Genomic DNA, 11,710 nt, shown 5'->3' with positions numbered 1-11,710 from the left:
ACCGCCTATATCTTGCAGGATCGCTAAGAGGCTCCCTCTGTCCTGGCAGAAGTTTAGAATTCGGATCCATCGGAGTGTCAACAGGTCTACAACCTGTCATTCCTGTCTCCTCAAGAATATCTAAGGCATACTTCCGTTGTGAGCGACCTGAATACCCAAAAAATACTTTAATCTGCCCAGACCCTTAGTCTGAAAGTGTTGAAAGAGATGTTGCTTTAACTTACTAATACCATCCTGATCATTGTCGGTAATAACAATATCGTTAACATAAACGACCAGATAAATACAAAGATTTGAAGCAGAATGTTGATAAAATACAGAGTGATCAGTTCACTACGAGTCATGCCAAACTCCTGAATAATTGTGCTGAACTTACCAAACCAGGCTCGAGGAGACTGCTTTAGACCATAGAGAGACCGGCGCAACCGACATACAAGGCCACTAGACTCTCCCTAAGCAACAAAACCAGGTGGTTGCTCCATATAAACCTCATCCTCAAGGTCACCGTGAAGAAAAGCATTCTTAATGTCCAACTGATAGAGAGGCCAATGGCGAACAGCAGCCATGGGGATAGAAAAAGGCGGACTGATGCAATTTTAGCCACGGGAGAGAAAGTATCACTATAATCGAGTCTAAATATCTGAGTATATCCTTTGGCAACAAGACGAGCCTTAAGTCGATCAACCTGGCCATCTGGACCAACTTTGACTTCATACACCCAACGACAACCAACAGTCGATTTACCCGAAGGAAGATGAACAAGCTCCCAAGTACCACTCGTATGTAAAGCAGACATCTTGTCAATCATAGCCTGTCGCCATCCGGTATGAGACAGTGCTTCACCTGTAGACTTAGGGATGGAAACAGAGGACAAAGATGACACAAATGCACAATGTGATGATGATGAGATACGATGGTAACTTAAACCGATATAATGAGGATTAGGATTAAGTGTGGACCGTACACCTTTTCGCAGTGCAATCGGTTGATTAAGAGGAGACAAGTCCGCAGTATTAGCAGGGTCAGGTGCAGGACGTGAATTAGCTGGGCCTGATGCTAGGGGCGGACGATGATGATAAGTCAGGAGTGGTGGAGCTGTAGAAGGTTGAGCTGGACTAGGTGGTGGCACTGGAGCTATGGTTGGTGGAACTGGACTAGGTTGTGGCACTGGACTCGGTAGTGACACTGGAGCTATAGGTGGTGGAGCTGCAACTGGAATTGTAGGTTGTGGAGCTATGGAGGAAGATGAATGGGAGATAGGGACTGAATCTCCAAAAGAAGGAACGGGTAGCACCTCAGAAATATCTAAGTGATTAACTGGACATGTGAAGTATGATTGGGTTTCAAAGAAGGTAACATCAGCAGACATAAGAAATCGATGAAGGTCAGGAGAATAACATCGATATCCCTTTTGCGTTCTTGAGTAACCCAGAAATATGCACTTAAGAGCACGAGGAGCTAACTTATCTTTTCCTGGAGTAAGGTCATGAACAAAGCACATACTCCCAAAGACACGGGGTGGAAGAGAGAACAAAGGTAAGTGGGGAAACAGGACAGAGAATGGAACTTGATTTTGGATAGCTGAAGATAGCATACGATTAATAAGATAACAAGATGTAAGAACTGCATCCCCCCAAAAACGCAGCGGAACATGAGATTGTATGAGTAGGGTACGAGCAGTTTCAATAAGATGTCTATTCTTTCTTTCAGCTACCCCATTTTGTTGGGATGTGTACGGACAAGATGTTTGATGAATAATCCCATGGGAGTTCATAAATTGCTAAAATGGGGAAGACAAATACTCCAGGGCATTATCACTACGAAATGTACGGATAGAAACCCCAAATTGATTTTGAATTTCAGCGTGGAAGGTCTGGAAAATAGAAAACAACTCAGATCGATTTTTCATCAAAAATATCCAAGTGCACCTGGAATAATCATCAATGAAACTGACAAAGTAGCGGAATCCTAAGGTAGAACTAACCCGACTAGGACCCCAAACATCTGAATGTACTAAAGAAAAAGGTGACTCTGCTCGATTATTAAGACGCCGCGGGAAATGGGAGCGGGTATGCTTACCGAACTGACACGACTCACACTCTTTAGTGGACAAGTGAGATAAGCCAGGTACCATTTTTTGAAGTTTTGACAAACTGGGATGTCCTAACCGTTTATGTAATAAATCCGGTGAATCAATAACGGGCGAAGTTATTGGAGGAAGACAAGATGCGAGTCCATGTGATTTTGCAAGCATAAGGTAATAAAGTCCATCTAATTCACGTCCGGTACCAATGATCCGCCCTGTACTGTGTTCCTGTATAAAAACAAGGTCATCAAGAAATGAAACAGCAAATTTAAGTGATTTGGCTAAGCGACTAACGGCTATGAGATTAAAAGGACTACCAGGAACATAAAGAACTGAGTCTAAAGGTAAGGAATGAAGTGGACTTGCTTGACCTATTGCAATTTCCATGGCTTGAGACCCATTGGCCATTGTGATGGGGCCGGAAGAGGCCTCACGCGCCGGCGCGTGACGTCGGAGACTTGCCGAAAAATATTTTCCTGGCGGTGCGTGAGGGCACGTGGGAGGGTTTCTGACGGAGAACTTTTTAGGGTTTGGTCGCCGAAAGCTCATCTATCTCGTGGTGGTGTTGGTTTTTGCACAACACCAACGGATAGTATGATTCTTGCGGACAGACTATTTTTGTCGGAAAAAAGGGCTTCCGGTTGACTGTTTTCTCTTCCCGGAGTCGCTGGAATTTATGCACAGCGGTAAATTTCTCACGGTTGCTCTGATACCATGCGAGACTGCACGGGAGAAAAATCTTATTGATTAATTAATTGACCATGCTACAATGAGCCCTATATATACAATCCATGTCTTACTCCTAATACATATGGGATTAGGGTTATTTACTACTATTTATTCAATGAAACTAACACTTGTTTAACAGGGCGAGCACCATTTTTTGTACTGCAAGGTGATGGACTGCTACTTTCGTGTCCAAGCCAGGCATCTCTTTGTAAGTCCAAGCGAAGACGTCCCTGAACTCCTTAAGTAACTCAATATAAGTGCTTTCTTCATCAACTTCTAGTAAAGCACTTAGGTAGGTGGGTCTTGGTTCTTCATCAGTTCCAAGGTTAACTTCTTTTAAGGCATCAATCGTTGCCTTCACCCCTTCTTCAAGTTCTGGAGGAGAATCATTTGCATCTTCATCTTCTTGAGGGTCCCCATCGTTGAAGGATATGTGATAACATGGTGAAACATCGTCCAATTTCTCGTCATCCTCCATTAGAGATAAAACACCAGGCTCACCTTGTGCAGTAACATGATACGAAGAACCCACACTTTCTTCGTCTTCATCACGTTCTTTAGTGTAGACCACAGGGTATGGGTTCACCTTCAGTACTTCATCACACGAAACCATGACTTTTGTTTGTCGCTTCATTCTAGAAGGAACCAAACTTTGGAAATCTTTAGAGATCTTGTGAATTTCGGGTGAAGCGGGTGTTCTTGTATTTCGATAATTTCTTTGGAACTTATTCCCCTTCTTTGATGGACCCAATCTCTAAAATATGGAAGTTCTCACAGTTGATTTTCCAAGTCGATCAAAGACAGAAGGCATGTTAGAAGCGGTAGATTCATCTTCTACACTGATATAATTGCTACTCGCCCTTCTTATTGAGATGCGCACTGGTGACGGTTGCTTGTATCCCATACCTTCACGTGGTTTCCTCATTGCAGCTTCTGATGGGAGCTTTCCTAACTTTGACGGCTCATTGTGATTGTATCCAGCTTTTGCAAATAGCTTGTAAGCGTTAGGATCAAAACCTTCATCTGTTCGCTTTGTAGGGAGTGCCACATTCTGCAAATGATTTTGGGCTACAAACCATGCAAGCGACTTTGAGGACAACATTACTGCCTCAATTCGTTTTACCGGAAGAGTTAACTCCCTTAGCGTCTTGGTTTGGAGATTATATGATTCGCCCTCGTCTTTCTTCCTTTTAGGGACATATTGGAGCGCGGGACTTACTTTTTTTCCATAAGACGCAATACCCCCTTTATGAGATTTATTCACGTTGGCAGGTACCTCCTCAGTAACAGCTTTGGCTTTACCAATAGTCACCTCAGCTCTTTTAGTTATGGGTTCGTCATTCTTGCTTTTCATGCCATCCAACTTTTATCTCCTTCACAATGCGATTCTTCAAGTAGAACTTTGCATCGGCGAAGTGTGACTCTGCCTCGGTGAATGGCTCATCATCAACAACTATCTTCTTCTCCACTTCACCCTCGTAGTATTTTAAACATTGATGGTAGGTAGATGGAACCACTTTATTCTCATGTATCCAAGGCCTTCCAAGCAAGACATTGTATGAAGTTTTCGCATCGATCACATGTAGCCATGCACTTGATTGCATATCTTCAATGGTGATTTCCAGCCTGATCGCGCCTATGGCTCTTTGCCCCCCTTGGTTGAATCCTTGGATCATCACACGACTTTCTGAGAGTTCGTTCATGGGAATACCAAGTTCTTTCACAGTACGAATTGGCAAAATGTTCACTGAGGATCCTCCATCAACCAAAATTTGATTTACCCTTTCATCACGCATATAGCCAACCAGATACAATGGGCGGTTATGAAGAGTGTCACCTAGCAGAAGATCGTCATTTGTAAATGTGACTTTTTCCTCACAAGCATTAACTTCTTAAGGAGTGGACTCAGTGAGATTTTCCGAAGATGGTTCCAACGGTAGGTCATCACTCTTTTCTTCCCCTTTGTCAGCATGGCAACAAGAGGCATCGATACCCTCATGGGAAATCTTCGTGCGGAACCAACTTGGTAAAAACTCCTCCAAGGTCACTGGATTTCGTGGCTTTTTAGAATGGTGCATCTCCACTTTTGCTTTCTTCAAATGCCTAACTGGATTCTTTTTCGTTGGTCTTTTTACCATCATCTTCCTTGCTGGTTGTTCTATTGATTCTTTTCATGGGCTCCTTTTGTGGCGCCTACGACGAGTCACCAACGTCCAACCTTCATCATCATCAGGTTGATCGTCTTCAACTTTGTTGTTCACCAGTAATTCTTCATTTTAGATTCCTTTTAAGCTACATAACTCATCTAGACTGAATGAGCCAAATGTGATAGAGACTTGGTTCGCGCTTGCTTTCTCATCTTCAAGCACGATCTTCTTTTCACGGGCCAAGTCCATAACTTTGTCCTTGAAGACAAAGCACTTCTCCAGAGGGTGGCTTACAAGTCGGTGATATTTGCAGTAATTTGGGTCATTCGTTTTCCCAGCTTCATTTGGTCGCTTCATCTCCGGAAGCTCAATGAGATTTAACTCGAGGAGTTCTTCAAAAATGGCTGGCACATCAGAATCCAGGAATGGGTACTCTTTCTCCTGCATTTCTTTTAGAGTCAACTTTCCACTTGTCTTATCTTGAAAAGAAGTGGATTTCATAATCTGCTTCTTGCTCACCTTCGTCGTGAACTTCATAGGTGACGTGTTGACATTCATAGCTTCTTTGCTTTCAGACTTGGGTACGAACTTTCCCCACTTCCTGACTTCTTGCTTGTCATTCCCTTTGCGAGGTTCATAGACGCGCAGCCTTTCATTTCCAGCGGAGGCCATGCTCAATTCCATGTCATGGGCACGAGTTGCAAGTTCTTCGAATGTGCCAAGCTTGATACCTTGCAAGATGTAGCGCAATCCCCAATGCATGCCTTGGATGCACATCCTATGCCTGAAGCTTCATTAAGCCTGTCTTTGCAGTTGAGGCTTGCATTCCTCCAACGATTGATAAAGTCGGTAACTGGTTCCCCCTTTCGTTGACGAGTATTTGTAAGTTCTATCATACTCACAATACATCTCGTACTATAAAAGCGATTGAGGAACTCTTGCTCTAGTTGATCCCAGCTATTGATAGATCCAGCCTCGAGGTCTGTGTACCAGTCAAAAGCATTTCCTTTTAGCAAGTGGACAAACTGCTTGATGAGGTAATCTCCATAAGTCCCAGCATTGTTGCACGTCTCCACGAGGTGCGCAGCATGTTGCTTTGGGTTACCTCTACCATTAAACTGTTGAAACTTTGGAGGTTGATAGCCAGCAGGCATCTTCAACATATCGACCCTTGCAGTGTACGGCTTTGCATATATAAGGGAGGATTTGGCAGCAACTTCATATTTGTTCTTAATGGTTCCTTCAATGAACTCCTTCAGTTGATCGTGGAATCATCCCTTCAGATGAGACAGTGATAGCCTTAGTGGATGTTGCTTGTCTTGGGGGAGAGTCACTCTCTAGAACTTTTGGGAGCTTGCCAGGTGCATGGGTGGATTCTTCTTCCATCAAGATTCCCATCCTGTCTGTTAGCTTTTCAATTCTAGCCTCTTGATTTTGCATGCATTTGGTCAAGCCAACGATTGCTTCCATCAAGTTTGCCAACTGCTCCTCCATAGATGAAGTGTTTGTCACCATGGCTTGCATGATTGTCGTGGACGACGGAGATTAGCATGGATTTTCACAAAGATTGATCCTTGAATGGTTCGCACTATGTGGTGTAAGTGGGGAGGATCCATCACTTGAAGCATAATCATCTTCCTTCACAGCAGAGTGCTTGGATCCGGAGAGGTCAAGCAGAGCAAGAGTTTTCTTGATCTTTTCAGCAACATCGCTTCCTCCTTCAGATGCGTTTGTGGAAGATCTTGCTCCTTTTGAGGATGAATATCCGAAAACAGGGGTTGACGCGGAAGGCACTTGGGGTGCCTATTGCTAAAGAGCTTGCTTTGCTCCTCGTAACTGGTCCGAAGCTTCCAAAGGTAACATCGAGGATGTTTTCCACATCAGCATAGAACCTGGAGTTAGCAGCCTTAGTGAAAGTTGAACCAGAGTTGATTTTCCTTGAAGCCATTTCAATGTTCTCGAACTTTTGTGATTGAAAAGTTGAGATGAGAGGTAGAGATGGTCCCACTGGGCGTGCCAGAATTTGTAGACAATAAATTTGCGTCGAGAAAATAAAACCAAGACCGAAAAATATTGCAACAATCGTAGTATTTTATTTCGAATATTTGAGTGTTACAATCTCTATGGATCCTCTGATTCTACTTTTCTAATATAAATTCAAGGGCCTTCAAGCTTGATCTTGAATTTGAATTTGATTTATCCGTTGCGAACACTTTGATTGTTGCCACGAATTTTATCACGAACAAGTAGCCTTGATCTTGAACGCCTTGTATTTGATTTGACTTCGTTCTTGATCTTGAGTTTGATTACTTGAACTTGAACTTGCTTTGTTCCTCGTTCTTGAGCCCGAACTTGATTTGTTCTTCGTTCTTGAGATTAAACTTGATTGCTTGAAGTTTGAAACTTGTGGAGGAATTTGCAGCATTTGATCTACGAGCTCTTTCTTGCTTCTTGTTATAGCTTCTGGTGTCTTTTCTGGGTTGTGAAGACCCCTATTTATAGTTGTGGAAGGGAGGAGTCATGATAAGAACAAACTCTTTCCGACCAATCAAATTGAAGTGTGACATGGCCGCATTTGATTGGCCAGAACATGTCACTTGCACACGTGGCGCGATTTTATTGGCCTCTTAGTGTGACTTAGCATGCCTTGTCATTTTGACACGTGGCATGATCCTATTGGCTCTTCCGTTTGACTTGGGTCATTTGACACGTGCCACTGGGCCTCTAGGAATATGACATCTTGGGCTTAATAAAGTGGGCTCATCACTTTAAGCCAATTAAATAGACTAGCCCAATGTATTAAGGCTTATTTATTTAATCCATATATATTGGACTTATATAATTAATTCAATTATATTAGCCCATAATATTTATTTGGACTATTATATCTTGAATTTAAAATATAATCCAAATTCTTTTATGAATTTAATTTAATAAAATTTATATGCCTATAGTAGCCTTTTGTTTTTCTTATCCAGTATAGTAGTTCAAATGGAAACATTCTGTTGGTTTTATATTCACTTGTTGAATGTTTACAGTACTTGATCTTCATTATTTTAGCATATAAATCCTTTCCAACTGAATTTTTATACAGTTATTCTGTCAACGCAAAAATATGTAGTTATTTTGTTGTTTTTCTGTAGATAAAGTGTAAAAATTAGTAACTAAATATTTTGTTGCTTTTACATTCAATTTGTTGAATGTAAACAGTACCTGATCTACATTATTTTTAGCATATAACTTCTTTCTAGCTGAATTATAATCTAGTTATTATGTCAGCTCCAGCTATTGTAGTTATTTTGTAGTTGAATTTGTAGATAATTTGTAAAAAATATTTAGCAATGTGTATTGTTGCTTTTATATTCATTTGTTGAATGTAAACAGTACTTGATCTACAATATTTAAGTATATAACTCATTTCCTACTCATTTATAATGTAGTTATTCTGTCAATTTCAGTTAATGTAATTTTTTTTGTAGTTGTATTATAGATAAATTGCAAAAAAAACATTAACAACTATGTAAAGGATGCTAGAGATAGTAAAAAAGTGGCAGATTATATATATATAATCCATTCATAAATAAATCACTCTATGAAAGTATTATCTCAATACAGAAAAATCCTAACTAACTACATCATGATCTTAAAAAACCTCAACAATTACACATCAAATTCTGTTATCCTGAACTCACCAATAACTTTTATGAAATATTCTGTTAACTACATAAAATTTTATTTCTTTTTGGGTGCATTCTTGCAAGATCTTTTGTTATGCCCTTCTCCTCCGCAGTTGCCACATGAAACCATGTACTTCTTTGAATTTATTTCATCATATGTTTTGTATCTTTCTTTTTGAGGTCTTCCTGGCTGCCTTTTCCCTCCTGTAGGTGGATTTACTACTTCTTTAGATATATGTTGTGACACATTCTATTTGCTTTCATCAGGCAGGGGATTTACTGGTATTTCATAAGTACGCATTAGGCTCTCCCTTGTGTAAAACGGTGAGCAATAGTTTTCATAAGACTCATTCCTGTGCCTTAAAGCAGCCAAAGCATGCACAAGGAAGTTCATCAAGCTGGAATTGCCCACAGCTACATCTCTTGTTTTCAAGACACACAATGGACCGCTTCACACCATCTATCACAGTATGGATATGACCTGTTGAAGCCCTCACCTACAATTACAGTACAAAGAGAAAACAAAATATCTACAATCAGAGTACAAATTATCTACAAACTGGGTACATTGAATTTTAATATTTTATTTTTATGGACCAATAAAATATCTACTATCTGATTTAAATTATCTATTATCTGTTATTATTATACTTTCATATTCCTCTATAACGGGAGATGTTAGCATATCAAGTAACTTTAGTGTTCCAGACAAACCTGCATGAAAATAAAGATAAATACTGTTATGAACAGTTTGTAGAAATTTTGTAGATAATTTGTAGAAACATTAAAATTCTGTATTTCATATTAATTTTTCAAATGATATGTAGTTTTATTGTAGAATAAATGTAAAATTTTTGTAGATATTGTGAAAATCCATACTGATATATATATATTTACTCTGACGTGTTGTTTATACAACCAGAATTTGATAGAAAATGTAACAGCACAAACATGCAACGGTGTTCTCATTGGTGATACTCAGTTCCATATTAAAATCGCGAACAGTTATACATAGCGGATATGATCCTAAGTTTTTGTTTCCTTTTTCGTCTCCATGTATACACGAAAACCCATATCGTTCCTAATTTCCATTGGAGGACAATGCTCGTTGCCAATCTATTTGATTTCTATAATTTTTTCGGATGTATCGATCATTAATTGTTGTGCTATTATAGAAATCAATAGACTATAACTCGCATCCTCATCGACTACAATGCCATCGACCTGAAATTCTCTAAATCTTCCATAGCTATCCCAATTCCTATTCAGTTATAGCATAATTGGAATTTTGGACATAATTGCGTTTGTTGCAGAAGAATTGTAGAAGATTTAGCCGTTTTTGATTTGTGAAATCAGAAAAAATATTGAAACACAGTGTATCGCAAAAACAGAGTCGCTAAATTTTGAATAGAAACAGCCTATAATTATTAATGCGTGATTTGCGTTGTAAAATATCTGGAAGAATATTTAATTCCCCAATATTAGCGCGCCTGAATAAGGAAGCCTACAACTACAATGATTCCTTATTTAATGAATTGTCTATATTTTGTAGAAATACTATTAGCATAGCAGGTAATATGCAAACTAAGAACATATTTGGTAATATAGTTTCCTATATGGTATATGAACGAAAATTTCCCGACAATAAATGATATTTGCTCTTAGCTCCAAAGGGTAAATTTTAAAAATAGCCAGATTTACAACTGGTCGTTCAAAAATAGCCCAACTTCAAAAGTAATCGAAATTTAGCCACTTTTTATATAAAGATAAATCTGAGCGAAAACACTGTTCAAAACCCGAAAAATACTCCAGTATATTATGCTGGAGTTCCAGCATAAGTATACTTGAACTCCAGCATATTATACTGGAGTTCAAGAATAAGTATGTTGGAACTCCAGCATAATATGATGGAGTTCCAGCATAAGTACACTAGAACTCCAGCATAATATACTGGAGTTCCAGCAAGTATATTGGTCCAGTATAATATACTGGAGTTTGGAGCACCGGTGCTCCAGTCTCCAGTATATTATACTGGAGCCAACAAACTATACCGGTCCAACATAATATGTTGGAGTTCATACACAAGTGCACCGAACTCCAGTATATTATGCTGGACCGGTCTCTATTGCAGCAAAATAGTGGCTATTTTTCATTGACTTGGTAAACGCTGGCTATTTTTGATTGACCAGTCCGAAAACTGGCTATACCGTAAAATTTAAACCCAAGTTATACGTCTGTCCAACAACAACTACTTCAGGCTCCTATTGGGCCACGTTCATCTCTAGGCCCAGCCATTTGAAGTTACAGAGAAATTGTAAAATACATGGCTGAGCATTTCTAAAAAATATTAAAGAAAATAATATCATTTGTTTATGGTACAAGTTGTTGCTTCATTGAATTTGCTTCACTAGTAGGCTCGCGCTTCGACTTTGATCGTTATGGATTAGTAACAAGATCGAGTCCTAGACAAGCGGATCTAATTTTAACAGCCGGAACAGTGACAATGAAAATGGCCCCCTCCTTAGTGAGATTATATGAGCAAATGCCTGAACCAAAATATGTTATTGCTATGGGAGCCTGTACAATTACAGGCGGGATGTTCAGTACCGATTCTTATAGAACTATTCGGGGAGTCGATAAGCTAATTCCTGTAGATGAATATTTGCCAGGTTGCCCTTCTAAACCGAAAGCGGTTATAGATGCTATAACAAAACTTCGTAAGAAAATATCTCGCCATTTCATTTTTTTTGCTAATAGATGAATTTGATATTCATTCATTTTTCGCCATTTCATTTTTTTGTATCAACATTTTCTATAGCAACTGGAATAGACAAACGTAAGCCACGAGTATTAGCAGATACTGTATATTCAGTCTCTCGTTTTAATTTTTTCAGGGTTGATAGTATATACAACAACAATAACAACACCAACAAATCAAGTGTATTAACATAAATGGTCTAATGTATTACAATAATATATATATATATATATATATATATATATATATATATATATATATATATATATATATATATATATATATATATATATATATATATATATATATATAT

General features: G+C 39.1%; 1 protein-coding gene across 1 annotated transcript; it reads left to right on the top strand.

Annotated features, from left to right (window-relative positions):
• LOC109220713 (NAD(P)H-quinone oxidoreductase subunit K, chloroplastic-like) lies at positions 1,137–11,400 on the top strand. Its single transcript, XM_019385178.1, has 4 exons — positions 1,137–1,224; positions 8,850–8,921; positions 9,009–9,107; positions 11,054–11,400. Exons 1-4 carry the CDS (start codon positions 1,137–1,139, stop codon positions 11,398–11,400), a joined length of 606 nt encoding a protein of 201 aa, XP_019240723.1.

Source organism: Nicotiana attenuata, chromosome 2 (genome assembly GCF_001879085.1).
Source record: "Nicotiana attenuata strain UT chromosome 2, NIATTr2, whole genome shotgun sequence".
Taxonomy (NCBI): domain Eukaryota; kingdom Viridiplantae; phylum Streptophyta; class Magnoliopsida; order Solanales; family Solanaceae; genus Nicotiana; species Nicotiana attenuata.
The sequence above is the reverse complement of the archived record's forward strand: the minus strand, read 5'-3'. Positions and strand labels throughout refer to the sequence as shown.